Source organism: Ahaetulla prasina, chromosome 1 (genome assembly GCF_028640845.1).
Source record: "Ahaetulla prasina isolate Xishuangbanna chromosome 1, ASM2864084v1, whole genome shotgun sequence".
Lineage (NCBI taxonomy): Eukaryota > Metazoa > Chordata > Lepidosauria > Squamata > Colubridae > Ahaetulla > Ahaetulla prasina.
The window spans coordinates 410,370-427,350 of record NC_080539.1 but is presented as its reverse complement, the minus strand read 5'-3'; the positions used below and the strand labels follow the sequence as shown (position 1 = coordinate 427,350).

Sequence of the window (16,981 nt, the reverse complement as noted above, 5' to 3'; positions counted from 1 at the left end):
AACTGCAGCACTAGAGAGACCCCTCCAACTTGCCTTTGCATGTGTGTGTTCTATGGGTGTGTGTGCACCCAAACTTTTCCCCACTGAATAAGAGGAAAGAATTTTTTATTTTCCACAGTTGAATAAAAGTGCCCCCCCCCAGCAGACCCCCAAAGCAGCTGCTCAGCCTGGGAACTTGCACTGGATGCTATCCCCAGGGTGGTCCTATGGCCCCCTCCTCTTTGATCCTCCCTCTTCCCCATGCAGGTGAGCCAGAGTGGAGGAGGACAGAGGGGGATGTGTAGGAGCTACACTGCCCCCCTGCCAGCCAGCCCTTGTTCCTGCTGGCCAGGGCTCCCGTGCATATAATCTCTGCCAGGCAAACGATGCCGTGGTGTGTCTGGTACATCTATCACACCTGCGCTGTGACAATGTAATTTTTATCTGGGCTGTTTATTCCTCCGATGGAGCCACTTGTAAATTCCAGGAAGAATCCATCTCTCTGCATGTGACAGAACCAGCGCAGGGCCATTAATCCGGCTTCTGAGGAGGGGGAGGCAGACCCAGCAGGGCAGGGAAAAACGCTGGACAGTGGGTGACCCCACCAAGCGGGACCTTCCCTCCTGGCCAAAGCTGGCCTCTGGCACCCCCAGCTGGGGCAGATTGTGAAACCCTCCATCCCCTCCCCACCCAGGTCAGCCAAGTCAATGCTTCTGCAAAGGGGGGTGCATGGGGGGTCCTCTGTGCTTGGTGGTGGTTGGGACCAACATCCCCCTAGGTAGAGCCAGGGAGGAGGAGGTCCTCTGGCTCCACAGCAGCCATGGGGCACTCACACCCTGGAAGAACAGGACAGGGAGGCAGCGTGAGTAGCCAGCTAAGTTATGAGGAGAGAGCGCTAGTGTGGACTGGACCTGCTGTGGGTATAGGAGGAGCCCCCCCCCGGCCTGCAGAGCAAACCTTACCCAGGAACTCTGCCTCGGTCCCAGCGCTGGTGCCCCATCCCCAGGCAGCCCAAGGCTGCGAAACCTGACCTGCAGGAGGGCTTCGGGAAGGAAGCAAGGGCCACTGCCTGCCAAGCTTTGTTGCTCGGAAGCCCCGCGGCTCAGCCACTGCCGGGGACCAGGGCAGCTTGCAGCCATCCTGCGGCCACTCGCGTGGGGGTCGCCATCTGTCTTCCGCAAAATGGGGGGGGATGTTTTTAGGCGTTAACTTCGAGGCTCCTTGCCCCAGCCAGCTCCCTTGGCCCTCTGCCCCACTTGGAAGGCCCCGGCTAGGGCACTCTACCCCACCTCGCCCCGGGGGGGGGCGTCCCTCCCGCCCCCCGTCAGCTGCGGAAGAAGCGAAACGGTCCCGGGCGCAGCTTGCAGCCGCCGCCACACGCGGGTCGGGCCCGGGTAGCAGAAGTTGTTTTTCAAGCAGCAAACGTGTTTGTGCAAAACATCAACAACAGGAAAACAGCTCCTGCTGCTTTCGGGTCTGCCGCTAATTCAACGAGTTAGAAGAAGGGAAGAGAGTCCGGAGGCTCCCTGCACCCCGCTTCTTTCTTTGGCAAAGCAGCCGCCCCAGGCCGGACCCCGGGATGTCATCCCCCCCTCCCCCGGGCACGATCGCCAGAGGCTGCTCTGGCCGCTCCCTCCCTGACAGCCGAGCTCCCCCCGCCGGCCAAGTGAGCGGCGTCTGCCGGCCTTTCTCGGGCTCCGGAGCGGCTCCCGCCTCCTTCTCCTCCCACCGGCGAGAGGCAGCGCAAATCCTCCGTTCTTTTTAAAAAGCCTCCGGAGCGAGAGTCGGCGGGCTTGGAAATTGCCTGGCAGCCCCTCTCTCTGCAGGGACGGCCTCCTTCACGGAGGAGCGGAAAGGCTTCACAGCCCTAATTGTGCTTTTGGGCCGGCCGCCGGTTTGATTTCTCCTCGCTCTCCTCGGTGGGCTTTGAAGATTGAACCGAGCTGTTTTCTTTCCAATAACATACGCGCGCCACCCCCATGCTGCAAAGGTGGAGCCGCTAGGGACGGGGTGTGGGGGTCGGTGTCAAAACTGCCTGCTGGTTTAATAGACTAAGAGGAGAGAGGGCGGGCGGAATGGAGTCGGGCATGGCGGGGGCGTTTCCTGGTTGAATTTGCGCGTGCTGTTCGAGGAAAGAAGAGGAGGAGGAGGCAGCTGGATCTCCCACCCCCTGGGAGCCACACGGGTCTTCACTGCTCCCTTTCCTTCCCCCCAGATTTGAGGTGCTACAAAGCCCAAATTGCATGGTTCTATTCCCCCCCCTCCGTGGCCCCCTCCTCCTAGAGCTGTTGCTGAAATGTAAGGGAGGGCGCTTGCCCCCCATCCCCACTTCTGGCACTCAGGGGCAAGTGACTCCTGGGCCATCTTCCTCTTCCTGAGAAAATGCTTCTCCACAACTAGATCCATCCAGTTAACCATGCTGGGAAGCGCCAGGGGACCCTCAAGAGAAAAGGGGGTGCCAAGAAGGGCCCTGTGTCTGCAGCTGCTGCTTCTCATTCAGTAGTGATCCCACTGCTGCTTGGCCCCCACCCCCCCTTTCAGGATCCTTTGTGGGGCACGGTGGCTGTGCCCACGGGTTCGAAGGCACACTGGACACTCGCTGACCCCTCCCACTTCTGTGTTCTTGGTTGGTCAGCCTCGACCTTCCAAAGTGTTAGCTGCTTCCCTGAGTGGCCTTCATTCAAGCCCTGCAGAGGCTTTCTGGGGTCCCCTTGGCATAAAGTAAATGGCCAAACTGGACTGCCCAGGTGCTCCATGGGGCCCTCCAGAGGGAGGGCCCAGTTGGGTGTGCCAACAGCTTGGGGTTACGTAGCATAACAATAAGATCCTGAGTTAATGTTGAATGGGGTGCATTTTTGACGTGTTCTCCCTTTTTTAACCATTTCAGGTTAAAATGCATTGTGGTGCTCTGTCTTTGTTTAAAAAGAGAGATTATTCTCATTCAACATGATTACTTAGTCTTAGGATCTCAAGCAGAAGAATATTTTACATAAGAGTGTTTATTGTTTGGCTAGTCTTTTCTGTTTTAATCTTGAATACTCACCCGAGAGGAAATCTCTTTGTGTGGTCCACACCAACTTGAGGGCACCCAGTCAGCCAATCAATCCTGGGTCCTTCAGCAGGGCTGGAAGCCGCTCAGACGGGGGTCCTGATGGGAGCTGCAGGTAACCCAGGACCAATAAACAGAAGGAACCCGGAGGGCTGGCTGCCCTCTTGGCCCCTGCCACATTCACCTGTTTTCCAGCCTATCTGCCAGCTCCTTGGCAGCAGCCGCCAGAACCCTTCACTCAGGCCCTCCAGGTGGCTTGGGGTCCCAGGCTGGAGCCACGATGGCCACTGGTGCCTTAAAAAGCCCACTCAAGCCCAAGTGCTGTTGGCGCTAGGACAGCCGAGCCCTTGAGGAGGGACTTCTGCAGGCTTCCAGTTGCTGCCTGTGCCCAGCCCGCCAGTTTGACCGGGCCAAGATAATGCCCAGGCTCACCAGCCTCAGGGCAAAGAGGCTTGGCTAGCTCTGCCTGGGCAGCCCAAGGGGCACAGGACAGGCTGAATCCCAAAGAGCCAGGCAAACACGGATGCAGGGGTCAAGAGCTGGATTTCATCTGCTGCTGCTTACGACCACCACCCCTCGCCTCCCCCCACAAAATGGGGAGCAGCTGCTGCTCTGACAGTTCAAGAGCCTGGTGCCCCAAGGCAGCCAGCAGATGCCAGCCAGCCAGTCAGAAGTGGTATCTGCTCCTCTGCTCCCCCCTTGTTCCCCCTCCCGCCAGGAGGCTGGGCCTTTGCAGCAGGGCAGCTCCTTTCAATGGTTTCTGAAAGGAAGGAGCTCTTCCATCCCTCCCTCCAGCTGTTGCAGCAGGTAAGGCCAGGAGTCACCTGAGCCTTCCCCAGTAGGGTCAGGCCCAAGCTGGTTATGCCAAGAGTGCCAAAACCAAATGCCAGGAGAAGGAGGCAACCCATCTCTCCCAACCCCGAGCAGAGGTAAAATGCTCCAATCCAGTAGCGATGGCAGCGGGTGGTTCGGAGAACCGGTAGCAAAAATCCCTCCCACCCATGCCCAGCTGAGCCGTGTGATCATCAGAGGTTTTTTTTTTACTTTAAAAGCAATTTTTCTTTGGCCAAAAAAATGCTTTTAAAAGTAAAAAAAAAAGCCTCTGATGATCACGCAGTTCAGCTGGGATCATCAGAGCCTTTTAAAAGCATTTTTTCTACAACCTCTTTGGCCTTTCCCCAGTCAGACATTGGCCCTTAAGCACCCATTTTTCCCCTGGTGGGGTCAGGCTAGAAGTTAAGTGAGCCCTTTGGGAGGGGTCCTTTGGGGCTTTTGATGGGGAGGTGTGCTGCCCCAGGCGGGGGTGGGGTGGAGTTGGGTGTTGGACATTTCTATTGTTTTAACTGGTTGCTGGCTGCCCAGCTATAGAACAATTGGGGGACGGGCAGCCATACAAATTAAATAAAATCAGATCACTCAATCAATGATAGAAACAGATCAACATTTTTAATCAGAGCTGCACTGGTTTTCAAACTTTTAATTGCTTCCTTTGCTTTCTGTTATTTTATTATTTGCTTTCTTATAATTTTTACAGTGTTTTAATGGATGTTGTAAATGAATGAAAACTCTTGAATTTTTTATAGTATTTTTATTTATTTTCTTAAATAATACTCATTAGAAACATGCAAAACTAGCAACTCAAAGTGATTGCATATGTAATAAAATAAATAATACAAATTAACAAATTAGATATGAAAAAAGACGGAGAGTAAAAGTGGGGGAAAGAAGGAAATTCTACTTTAATCTACTTTCTTACGATACCAAAAGTCTTGTAAAGGCATTACTACAGCTTTTCATTTCATTTTTGAACAACAAATGAAATCTTAGCCCCTGGCATCACCCTGGAGCAGGGGTGTCCATCCTTGGCAATTTTAGCACGCGTGGACTTCAACTCCCAGAATTCCTCAGGCAGCACAGTTGGCTGAGCAAAGAGAGGGGAGGACTCCCAGGGTGCTGCCCTACAAGTAACCAGAGTGAGACTCTACTCCAGGAACTGGGGTGAGGCTGGGCCTGAAGGAGTACGGAGTATGCTGCAATTGTGCCAGCTTTCGTGCTCGTTTGCTTGAGGTCCTTTCAGCTGACAGTGGAGCCCCTCCAGACGGACAGTCTGGGCACTTCAACTTGCCATCCTGGGGGCAACCTCAGAGGTAGTGTGGGAGTTCATGGCCATCGTGCAGCCGTGGGTCTGAGCCAGGTTAGGGGGGCTTTGAGCCAGAGTGCCAGGGCCACACATGGAGCTTGGCTTTTGTCTCGGGGGATGGGTGGGCATGTTGACGTCTGTGAACAAAACACTTCCTGGTGACTCTGGAGTGTCTGTAGCCCCCCCTCTGTCCCCCCAGCAGAGAGCAAGGCTATTTGACTGACCTCCTCCCAGGCCCCTAATGGGCCATTAAGATCTGGCTCTTGCCCAAGGCTCTTCCTGGGCCCAGTTCTGCCCCCCCCCCCCCGCAGTCTCTCTCTCACACAGGTTGCCACCTGGTTGCCACTGCTCATTGGCATCAGCTGTTCCCAGGCAGTGTTTTGCTGTGGGACTCAAAGGGTGCCTTGCTAAACCCTCCCCAATCCTATCTCCCCCCAGGCTGACTGGCCCTGTTGCCACCCACCCACCCACGATGGAAGAGGGTCCCCGCCTCCCCCTTTCTTTGCCCTTCCAGGGGATGGCAGAACCCACCACTTCCAGGGCGGAGGCTAATGGAGGGTCCCTCGGGTGCTCAACTCCATTATGTGTGAATCAGACTGTCTGAACGGGGCGAATTGATCGGCTGCCTGCGACTCTCGCTGGCTTGCCTGGGTGATTGGATTAGAGGCTCCTAATGGGCACTGCGGCTGGCTGAGACTGGGCTGAGGGGAGCTACCAGGGCCAGTGGGCAGGCTGCATTTGCATCAGCCATAGGAGGGAGGGGGGAGCTCTCAAGGTCTCTCTGATGCCTGAGTGGGGAAGCTGGAGGCCTCTTGGATGCAGAGCGGCCCATCCAGGCACAAGGTCAGGAGGGGGTAAGTGGCAAAGGGCTCCCCACAGCTTGGCCAGGGGACTAGAGGGTGCCCCGCGTGTGTGCCAGGAGGGGTTTCCAGCAGATGTCACAGTTTGCCCTTTGTTTCCCAGCAGGAGGGGATTGCAGGGGGAAGCCCAAGCTGGTAGAAGACAGATATTTTTATTTATTTTGTTTATTAATTTAATTTATTTGCCACGTGAGTGACTTTGGGCAGCTGGGCTGGGACCAGGTTGCTCTGCATCAGTCAGAGTTTGCCAATTGGGGGGGTTTGTTCTGTTCCAGCCAGATATGAAGCCAGGATGCGTTCCTGGAAGTGGGGGTTCTATTAACATGCCCCAAATCACCATCCTGGATGTGGCATTGCACCCACATGTCCCCACAGCCCTTGCACTAGTGCCCCTGCTGGGGAGGCTTCACGGCCTTACTGCCCCCTTCTCCATTTGCCAAGGTGGCACTGGGGAGGGGGTTGGCCTGGCCTTGCTGGCTCCCCTGCAAATTGCAGCTCACTAAACACCCCCCCCTTGCAGAAATGCCAATGTCGCTTGCATATTGGGGTCTAACCTGGGAATAGCGCAGAGGGTGCAGAAGACAAAACGTGCCAGGATGGGGAATTCCTGCTTTCATATGGAACAACGGAGGATGGGGTGTCAGCTGTTGCTGCCTCTCCTTTTCCTGCCCCATTCCTCCCAGCAGTCTCTTCAGGAGGGGGGGTGGGGGGTGTCCCACAGCAGGTGCTGTGATCTCACAGTCCTTCCACCTGGCACACGGAAAGCTGACTTGAGTGAAACCACTCCCAGGGAGGAGAGAGGCCGTAAGTGGCAGCCCAGAGAAAGTGCCTGATGGCACTGTCCAGAGACGAGGGCTCCATGCCAAGCTTCTTTTCCTGGGCTCAGGCCCACCTGGCATGGCAGCTGAAGGAAGATGAGCCTGGCACAGCCAGCATTCTGGTGCCCTTGGCAGCACCAAGAAGGGCCTCCCACACATTGGCCTGGTCTTGGAGGGGCTTTGACCGGCTCCCGAGGCTTCCTGCCAGAAGCTTTGGGTCCCCTCTGGCCATTCAGACGCCTTTGCGTGCCTCTGCAGGGAATGAGGGCAGCATCAGGTCCTCCCTGGCATAGAGGTAGACTGCCACTGACCCCGGTGCTGGACCCAGGCCGCAGCTGCTCTGCTCTGCTCCCCACGAAAACGAGGCCAGAAAGAAACGCTCTGGCCGGAGCTTCCGACCTCTCTTTCCAGCGCGACTAGCAGGCAGCGAGAGCTTTGGCTGCCCGAGCAGCATGCAGAGCCCGTCGGGCCCACGTGAGGAGCGGCCCAGAGCTAAGCTAGGAAGCTTGGCGGCTGCCAACGTCGCCTAGCGCGGCCTCCCCAGCTCCGCAGCCGCCCCGCTAATGCCGGCTTAAGGCCGGTTTTGCATAAATGAGCCGCCGCAAAGCGCCTGCAAAGGGCCGAGCACAAAGGAGCCGCGCACTTCAAGGGAAGAGCCGGGGAGCTGCAGACGTTGCGCTGGGGGATCAATGCTATCAGCGGCCATCAGACGGGGAGCGAGCAGCAGCCTCCCCCACCTCTCCAGGCAGCTCTGCTTGCCGCTCCAGCCGTGGCCGCCGCCGCCACGTCGTGGGGGATGAAAGGGCCGCCAGCAAGGCGCTTCAAAGGCTGCGGCACCGTTGGAGACCGGCCGGGGGTCCGAGCCGTGGCAGACCCCCGTTCGCCTTCCCGCCCCACCCCACCCGGAGCCCCTACCTTGGTTTCCCCGCTCGCCTTTCCTTCGGCTGGAGTTGAGCAGCGGCGGGAAGCAAAGCAGCATAAGGATTAGAGCAGAAAGAGAGAACGCGGGGAACACAGGCAAAACTGGGTTCCGCAAAAGGGTTTGGTAAGAGACTTGGGGGAAGCTTATTTGCTCCTGGGTGAAGAAGCCTCTGGCATTTCTACCAAGACCCCCTTGCGCAGCTACCAATGGGGGAAGGGATTTGGATAGGAAGAGCCGGGAAGGGCTATTCTGGGGTGGGGGAGAGCAAGTCGCACCTGGTACATTCAGGGATGGGAAGGGGAGGGGAGCCAGTGGTGCCAATTTGGCAGAGAAAGGGGTAAAGCAGAAATGCCCTCACAGGGTGCCTGATGCTGTGGTCCGATATGGGGGGGGGGAAGGAAAGAAGGCCCTCCATACAAGGGAAGGAAGAAGGCCAAGGCTCCCAAGGAGCTGATGGGTCCCAGCCCCACTGTTCCTTGGAGGGTGGGTAGGAGATGCCAGACTCCAGCGCCTCCTCTAAGCTTTTGAGTGATAGCAGGCCCTTCTCTCCCAAAGGTGGGACAGAAGGAGCTTTGGGGCAGAGGATGATGTTGAATGGGCCTCTTCACTCTGATGATCTTGAGCCTGGGGTCTGGGGGGCCCCAGGCCATGGGGGGAATGGATGTCACCCAGCTGAAATGCAGCATAGGTCAGGTGCCCAAGCACAGGGCCTTATGCATTGGGGGGGGGCTTTAAGGACATTTGCACTGTGCCCACTTGCACCCCCAGGCCACACCTGGGAGCTATAGCAGTTGCACCTCCCTCTCCTCAGCTGATCACCAGGACAGAGTAGCAATTGCTGGAGGCTCTGGCCCTGGGTTCTTTCCTGAGACACCTGCATAGGTGAGCCTTGGTACAGAACTAGGCTGCCTGCCTTTGCCCGCCGAGGCCGTTCCCTCCTGGCCACTGCACTCTCAGGAGAGACAGGTTGGCGCTCGCTCGCTCGTTTCTGCCAGGGCCTCTCCTGCAGCGAGAGGCCACCTGCCTTGGCAGGTAAACAAGGATGCAAAGAGTTGGGAGCAGCAGCAGCAACTCACGTTCGCAGGGCCACCATGGCAACCGTGTGCCTATCCCAAGTCATCCAGGGCCTGGCACATGCCAGGTGTCACACGCCGCACCTGTTTGTTTCAGGGCCATTGTGATGCCATCAGGGAGCAGTGGGCATTGCTGTCAGTGCCAGGGGCTGATTGCTCTCTGGTGGCTTTTGGACTGGCTGGTGTTTTCTCCCTTCCCCCCTCAGAGGGGCACCCAGCCTCGAGGGCATCCTTCTGGATGGGCTCCAGAAGGAGTTTGGGGTGCCCTTGAGGCTCTGGGGGAGCCTGACTGAGGTCTTGCCAGTGCCTGGAATTGCCCTACCCTGCAGCCTCTCCCTAGGCATTGGATCAAAGTGTCCCCTGGTTTTGCAAGAAAGTCCAGATGCCCAGAGCACATTGAACTGGGCCAACGGAGATCCCCATTAGGGATGAATTGGCGATCAGAATTGTTTCTTTCTTTCTGCTGCTGTTGTGTTAGTTGATGGTCACCCAGTGGCCTCTTTCAAGGTGACCGTTGGCTGTTGCTGAGGTGGGAAGAGTTCCAGGGCCATGTGCAGGGCCAGGGGGAGGAGTGTCCCTGGCATCTAGCAAATGGAGCTACTTGAATTTGCGTGCCTGGAGCACGATGGAGTTGTGATCTGGGTGGGGTGGCTTTGAGGAAGTGGGCAGGACTATAACCTGGCCGCCTTTAGAGACCCCCACTCAGGGGTGAAATTCAGCTGGTTCTATCTGGCTCAGGCGAATTGGTAGTGGCGGCTGCGGGAGGCTCTGCCCATCTGTGTGGATGTCATGATGTCACTTTTTTGTGACATGTTAAGCCTCTGTGCATGCACAGAAGGCTTTGTGCATGTGCAGACGACGGCGCAAGCAAAGCGAGCAAGCGCATGGCGCACGCACATCTGCAAACCAGTAGGAAAGGTAAGAGAATTTCACCCCTGCCCTACTCACTTCTGACTTGTGGAGGTGGCTCAGGAGTGGGGCGTGGGTGGCTCCGTGCAGCAGTGGCCACTTTGCTAAAGGAGGGACATTTTTGCCTGACTTGTAGCGATACATGGCCTCCTCGAGAAGCCGTTGCTCGACCCAAATAATCCTGGATAATTGGGTCCATTCTCCATCTTCCTTTTCCAGGGAAGCCATCGAGAAGGTGAGTTAGCTCTTTGAGTGGTCCAGAAAGAGAAGCATAATAAGGGCCGTGGTGGCTCAGGCTGTAAGATAGCCTGTTATTAAAACACAGCAGCCTGCAATTACTGCAGGCTCGAATCCCACCAGGCCCAAGGTTGACTCAAATAGAATGAGACTATTGCCTTACACACTGTAAGCCACCCTGAGTCTTCGGAGAAGGGCGGGATATAAATGTAAATAAATAAATAAAAATAATGCCAAGTACTCATCCCAAGTCAGGACCCTGAACAGCTTCTGTGAAGGCCAAACTGGCTCCTTCCATCTCACCTCCATCTTACTTGGGCCCTAGCCCTCCCTTGCCCTGAAGGCACCAGGGGCTGCCCCCTAGGTTGGCTCTGACCTTGCTGGCCTGAGAGACCCTCACCCAGGGAAGATCTGACTGGCCCTTTATGTGACCCCCAACCAGTTGAATTGCAGTGATCAGGCAACTACCCCAACTGTTCCAAGCCTTCCCCCTCAGCCTCCCCCAACCAGAGAGCACATTCTGAAAGACCCCCCCTTGGCCCTCCGCAGCCACACAGGCCATTCTGTTGCCCAGGCAAGGAGGGAGTGGGCTTTCTGCATGGGAAAGGAGGAATCTAGAGGCTGGGATGAGCAAGCCTCTCCTCCACCCTCTCCTCCCCTGCAGGCTGGTGTGGCACCTGAAGCGGCTCCCCTGGCACTCATTCGTCTGGCTTAGGGAAAGGGCCCTGGGGAGCCCCTGGGCTGGGCGGCCTGCAAGATTCAGCCTGTCCAGTATTGATTTTCCCTATTATTACACTTCAGATTTATGGCCAGCTTTGAAATTGCAATAAGTGGCGAGCTGAGAGGCGGGGGAGCAGGGGGGCTCCCTTGTGTCCTTGACAATGGCCTCCTATCCCTTCCCGCTTGCTAAGAGGGGCTGCATGTGCAGAGCAGGGCAGGAAGACCCCCTCCCTTACCTTCTCCCCCCCCAGGCAAGAAGAGCTGTCTGCATTCTCTTTCCTGCAGCCCCTTCCTCAATAAATGCTCTCCTCGGGGGCTGCTGGGACGAAGAGGCTGACTCCTTCCTTCATCTTTTTCTTTATATGTACAAAATTTATGCCCACTGCGGCCGAAACAGACTCCTGGTGGGTTGCAGTCATTCGGAGCAACAAAAAAATAGGCATTTAAATTAAAACTATCCACAGCAGCAATCAAAATAAAACCATATGCCAGATCCTAACTTCAGTCAAGTCAAGACCCATAAAATCAGGTTCTCACGTCATTTACCCTGCTGGCTTCAGGGAGACCTGAAGTCAGTTTGGGCCAGAATGGGCCCTGCACGCCCTTCTGTGCCAAGCTACCTGGATCTTTCTGGGCAGCAACCATGGTGGGTAGGAAGCCGGTGCAGCAGGTTCCGACTGTGGTTTAAAATCCCCGTTTCCTGGTTTCCCTTGAAGTGGGAATGAGCCCAGGGGGCACCTGACCTAGAACTGAGGTCTGAGCAGAGACCCTCAGGCCTCTCAAGGGATTCCCAGTGGTGCTACTTGGCTGGCCGCCTTCCCCTCACATCCACCTGCCCGTAGTTAGAGCAAGTGGGCACCCTCCCCTGCTCACAAGGAGGGGATGGGCACAACCCAATCTGACAAGGGGGAGCCCCTCCCCTCCCCTTCCAACCAATGTCTTTGGGTTGTGGGGGGAGCTTGGGGGGCGGTCCAAGTGGCAAAGGGGAGCATTTGCTGCCCTCTGCAGCAAAGGCCCGAGGCTGCCCAGTGCCACCCTTGGAGGTCAGAAGGGCTGTTAAGCCACAGCTTGCCTGGCCAAATCGGGCAAAGACCAAATTATCTCATGATTTTTATGCTCCAGCCTGGCCGGGTGATTACCAGAGGAACAGCTGTCGCTCCATCAGAAAGCCTAATTCCAAACAGCTGGCCTGCTGGCTCTCCGCTGCCACCCTGAGTGGCCAGGCTGGCTATGTGGTTATACAGCCAGCCTGGGGGGAAGCCAGCCCCTCCCTCCCTCCCTCCCTCTCCGCCAGCCCAAGGCCCCAAAGCTGGGCAGGAAAGCCCACTCAAGGGGAGGGGGGAAGAAACTGCACTCCTTCATGGAGCTGCCTGGCCTGCTTGACTGAGGAAGGGGGTGGGGGGAGTTATTCTCCAAACTTTTCTCCCAACCGTTTCCAGTCAAGGTGTCCATGGGAGTTTAGCCTTCTTCACTCAGAAGCAGGTTAAACCCCACGGAGAGAAACGTGGCAAAACCATGTGTGTGTGGGGGGGTCTTGGGCTGGAAGGGCTGCCCTAGTCCTGTTCCTGCTTTTGTGTGCCCAAGCCCCACCCCGCAGACTGGGGCCGCTCTAGTTCACCGGTGGCCCCCATAGTTCCATCTCCCCCCCCCCCTACGCTGTCTGTCTGGAACTGCTTGGGAAGGTCTGTGAAAGGGGCACCCCGAGGGCATCCCAACCTGTAGCTCCACGCCCTTTGACTTAGAGTCACCGAGAACTGGGGGGCGCACAGTTTCTCCCAGAAAAGGTTCCCCTGCCGGGAGGCGGCAAAAAAGACACGGCCGCCGCGCGGAGGACAGTAACCAAGGCTGCGGGACTCCGGCGACCGACTCGCGGAGATGCCTCCCGGGCGGAGGGGGGGGCTCGTGTCCCCTGCCGGGGCTCCCGGTAGGCTCAACCCTCAATGAGTCCGCCCAGGCTGGAGCCGCTCGGTCCGCCGGTAGGCCACCTAGAGGGGCCGCCGGAACGCTTTTCGGGCGGCGGGCGGCCGAGACCACAACCCCCTCCGGGCCGTCCGTCCCCCGAAGCGCCCCGGGGAGGTCGGGGCCGCCTTCGCACGAGCCGGGTCTTCGCGGTGCCGCTGCGCTGCCCACCTGAGCCGGTGCTCGGCTAAAAGGCTGAGGTGCCGCGGGATGGATCGTCCCTTGCAGGTCTCAGTGCCGGGGGAGGCGAGGCGGCAGCGCGGGTTCTGCGCTACCCCCGCGACTCCGAGGCCGGCCGGTGCCCGAGCGCAGCCGCCAAGCAGTGCAGGGAAGAGGCAGCGTAGGGGTTTGGAAGGACAGGGAACCCAGCCCAGCGGAAGCTGCAGAGTTAAGAAAAGAGGGGATTCGCGTGAAACGCAACCCAAAGCAAGCATACATTCCCCACCCCCCACCCAAATATGAACAATTCTGCTCTGCACTGTGTTGGGACCAAGCAGCCAGAGTGCCTGGCATTCTGGGCATTGTAGTCCCAGGCTTGGGATCAAGAGAAGGAGAAACCTGGGGGCTTCCTGATCCCTTCGCTCCACATTTGCCTTCCCACCCCAGATAATCAAGTGGGCCCCTGATCTTAGGGAGCAGTGGAGGAGATCGAGGGTATCCCGCCCACCCCTCAGCTCACTTGTTCTCCCAACATAAGTGAATATTTAATGGGGAGATTAAAAACCAAATGGCAATTAAAGGTCTTTTGCAGTCGGATGCTATAGCAACCTTGGTGCCACTTGGCAAAGGGCAGGGCATTAATATTTAAGAGAATAAATAATAGATTATGGTGGGGGGGACTGGCTGGCCTTGATCCTGCTCTTCTTCCGCAGAATTCGGGAATAGGATGGCTGGGAGACAGGCTGGGAGGGCAGCAGCTGGGGCAGGACCCAGGGAGAAGGGGGGGGCTCCTGAGGGGGGGGGCACCACGGCTGGCTAATGGGGGAGTGATGACCTTGCTGCTGGTCTCAGAAATGAATGCCCAGGAGACCAAAAGAGCAGTGGGCTGGGCGGGCTAGTACAAGTTCCTTCCTGATGGCCAGGGAGTCTCTCTCTCTCTCTCTCTCCCTCTCTCTCTCTCTCACACACACACACAAACAGTGGAAGTGACCCTCCTGTGAGGGTTACCAGGACCAGGCCTTGATCCACCCTGGGATTGGGAGGTGATCTAGCTGGCTTTAGGGCACAGGAGAAGCCAATGACCTTGGGCAAGGGATAGCCCAGGCCACCTCTTTCAGGACAGGGAGGGAGCCAGTAGAGCCTGTGGGGACGGTGTGTGTGTGTGTGTGTGTCCCTGGACTCCACTCACTCTCTGGGCTTCTCTCCTTTTTGCAGGGCAATGCCTGGAGCTCTGCCTGTTCCTGCTGGGTGTGGTGATCCCAGCCTTTGAGGGCTGCCCCAGCGACTGTGTCTGCTACCCATCGCCCATGACAGTCAGCTGCCAGTCACACAACTTCCTGACGATCCCAGAGGGGATCCCAGCGGATAGCGAGCGCATCTTCCTGCAGAACAACCAGATCTCGCTGCTGCTGCGTGGCCACTTCAGCCCCTCCATCGTCACCCTCTGGATCTACTCCAACAACCTGACCTTCATTGACCCTGAGGCCTTCCGCGGCTTCAGCCGCCTGGAGGAGCTGGACCTAGGCGACAACCGGCACCTGAGGGAGCTGGCGGCCGAGACCTTCCAGGGGCTGGTCCACCTGCATGCGCTGCACCTGTACAAGTGCGGCCTGAGTGCCCTGCCCAGCGGGCTCTTCAGGGGCCTGCACAACCTGCAGTACCTCTACCTGCAGGACAACCACCTCGGCTACCTGCAGGAGGACCTCTTTGTGGACCTAGTCAACCTGAGCCACCTGTTCCTGCATGGCAACCAGCTCCGGAGCCTCCAGCCCAACTCCTTCCGGGGCCTGGTCAGCCTGGACCGACTGCTGCTGCACCAGAACCGGCTACAGAGCATCCCCCAGCTGGCCTTCCATGACCTCCGCCAGCTGACCCTCCTCTTCCTCTTCAACAACAGCCTCTCCGAGCTGCAGGGGGAGGCCCTGGCACCCCTGGCCGCCCTGGAATACCTGCGCCTGAATGGGAACCCCTGGAGCTGCGACTGCCGGGCCCGCTCGCTCTGGGACTGGCTGCGCCGCTTCCGGGGCTCCAGCTCCTCCGTCCCCTGCGAGGTACCCCAGCACTTCCATGGCCGGGACCTGAAGGAGCTGCCGGCTGACACCTTCCGGAGCTGCTCGGCCTCGGAGTCTCTGCACCAGACCCACGGGCCCCGGCTGCCCCCCAGGGACCACCCACCCCTCCTCTCTTCCACAGAACAGGGGGAGGGCGCAGCAGGGGGCTACGGCATCCAGTCTGGGCAGCGCCCCGGATCCCGCAAGACCCTCAAGAACTGCACCAAGAGCCGCAACCGGAGCAGCCGGCCAGCCTCTCTGGGCCCCTGGAAGAGTGCTGAGGAGGCGCAGGACCTGAAACACCAGCCCAATCTGGGCCTGCTGCCTAAGCCGAAGGGCAAGTGCCATCGGGCCCCCGTGCTTCCCCCAAGTGGAGTCCAGCAGGCTGCGGGAGGGGGCCGGAGCTCAGGGGGCCAGGCCACACTGACCCTCCGTGCTGCTGTTCTCATCTGGACCCTGGCCTTAGTAGTGATCTTCCGCTGACTGGTCTCGCTTGGAGCCATGCTGACCCTCCGCTCTTGAGCACCAGGGTGTACTCTTTTTCCCTCCGGGGAGGGCTCGGCCATGTGGGGCAGCCCCTGCCACCGGCCTCCCCCCAGCCCAGTCGGCTACTGTCTATGGCTAACCAGGCCTGGGATTGCTCGGTTGGGATTGCCCTGCACCCCGTGTGCAAGTGGAATGGGGGGTTAGGAGCCTTGCCAGCCCCCACCTGGTGCCCCAGCTGAGCTCCCAGTAAGGCAAGGACATCCCTGCCCCTCCCCAGCCGGCCTGGAGGGGCTCATCCTGAGCAGGGCGGCAGGCTCTGCCCCTCCCTGGCCTGTCCACTCTCGGCCTGAGGAGACCAAGCGAGGCCCCAGAGACACCAGAGGAGGCCCCAGCCACAGCTGCCCAGCCTCCCCCCTGGACCAGCCGGAAGGACACTAGCTGCTCTTTTGGCTTCAGTAGGCCAGGGCTCCCAACGGATGGGAGGACCTCCATCTCCTCCTTGATCAGGATGCACCTTCAGCCCTGGCACGAAAGACCAGCTGCCAGCCGGATCCTCCCAGACCACAGAAAGTCAGGCGGGCTGACTGGGCAGAGTGGGAACCTCAAAACACTCTTGAGCAAAAGTATGTCCGTTCTTTTGTAACCTCTGTGTTCACACATAAAGTAAAACCGGTGCACAGGTTCCCGTCCTCCTTGGCCAAAGGTGTCTTGCGTGATGTGCCAGGATGGCAGGGATGAAACCAGGAGCTCAGGACAGGCAGGAGGCAGAAATGTGGGGGAGGGACTTAATTCAGTGCCTGGCTCTTCCTCAGCTAAGTAGGGTGGGGGAAGAGAGATGGGAACCTTCCCGACTGGGGCTTGGAGCCCCCCAGCACAAAATAGTCCTTGCATCTCTGTGCAAGGCGTGTTTGACCATCTCTTGGAGACAAAAGTTGGGGTGGCAGGGACTCCTTGGGGAGGTCACAACCTGCATTCTGGAAGGAAGAGGAGGGTCTTGAGCTCCTGCAGGGAGGTTGGTGGGGGGGGGTGAGGGCTGGACCTGCCTGAGGGTGGCTGGAGGCCATTAGGAATGCTGGTCTGGGAACCATTCTTGGATGGTGAATAAAGGAGGGGGGCAGGCAGCTGGGCAGGAGCACCAAGCAACAGGCAGGCCAAGCCAAGCCAGATCCAATTTTGGGGAGTGGTCAGGCCTGCCTTGCACACCTCCTCTGAGACCGTCCCATCCTTTCTCTTAGCACTGGATGCTTCCCAACCCACCCACAGCAAACGGGACCCTTGCCACGAGAGGGAATAAAGCCTCTTCATGAAACAGCCATGGCTGCTGCCTCCGGGGAGGAGAGGGCTCCTGTTTCTGCACTCCTGAGAAGCCGGGGAGATGGGACTCTCCCCATCCCAGCAGCTACAGCCCACCTGTTTCCACACAAGATGGGGACAAAGAGGGAGGGAGGGACGGGGCAACATCATACAGGGGGCCAGCCAGCCATATAAGTGAAACACCAGAAACGCATCAGGAAGTGAGAAGAGGAAGCTGCAGAGAAAAAGACTTAAGGGTCCCAGACTGGAAGCCCATCTCCCACTCACCATCAGGGGCAGAGTGAGTGAGTGGGGGATGACCCACT

General features: G+C 58.2%; 1 protein-coding gene across 2 annotated transcripts in view; it reads left to right on the top strand.

Annotated features, from left to right (window-relative positions):
- The window catches only part of RTN4RL1 (reticulon 4 receptor like 1), a 32,170-nt gene extending 15,425 nt beyond the window's left edge, over positions 1–16,745 (top strand). Inside the window, exons 2-3 of one of the 2 annotated variants that reach the window (XR_009152834.1) lie at positions 14,041–15,985; positions 16,598–16,745. Coding sequence is in view for 1 of the 2 variants with exons in the window: in XM_058164316.1 (XP_058020299.1) it covers positions 14,041–15,359 (1,319 nt within the window). In the remaining variant the exon portion in view is untranslated. Of the gene's footprint in view, positions 1–14,040; positions 16,044–16,597 lie in introns of those variants that run through there. The other variant, XM_058164316.1, reaches the window with a different exon arrangement.
- The last annotated feature ends 236 nt before the right edge of the window (positions 16,746–16,981 follow it).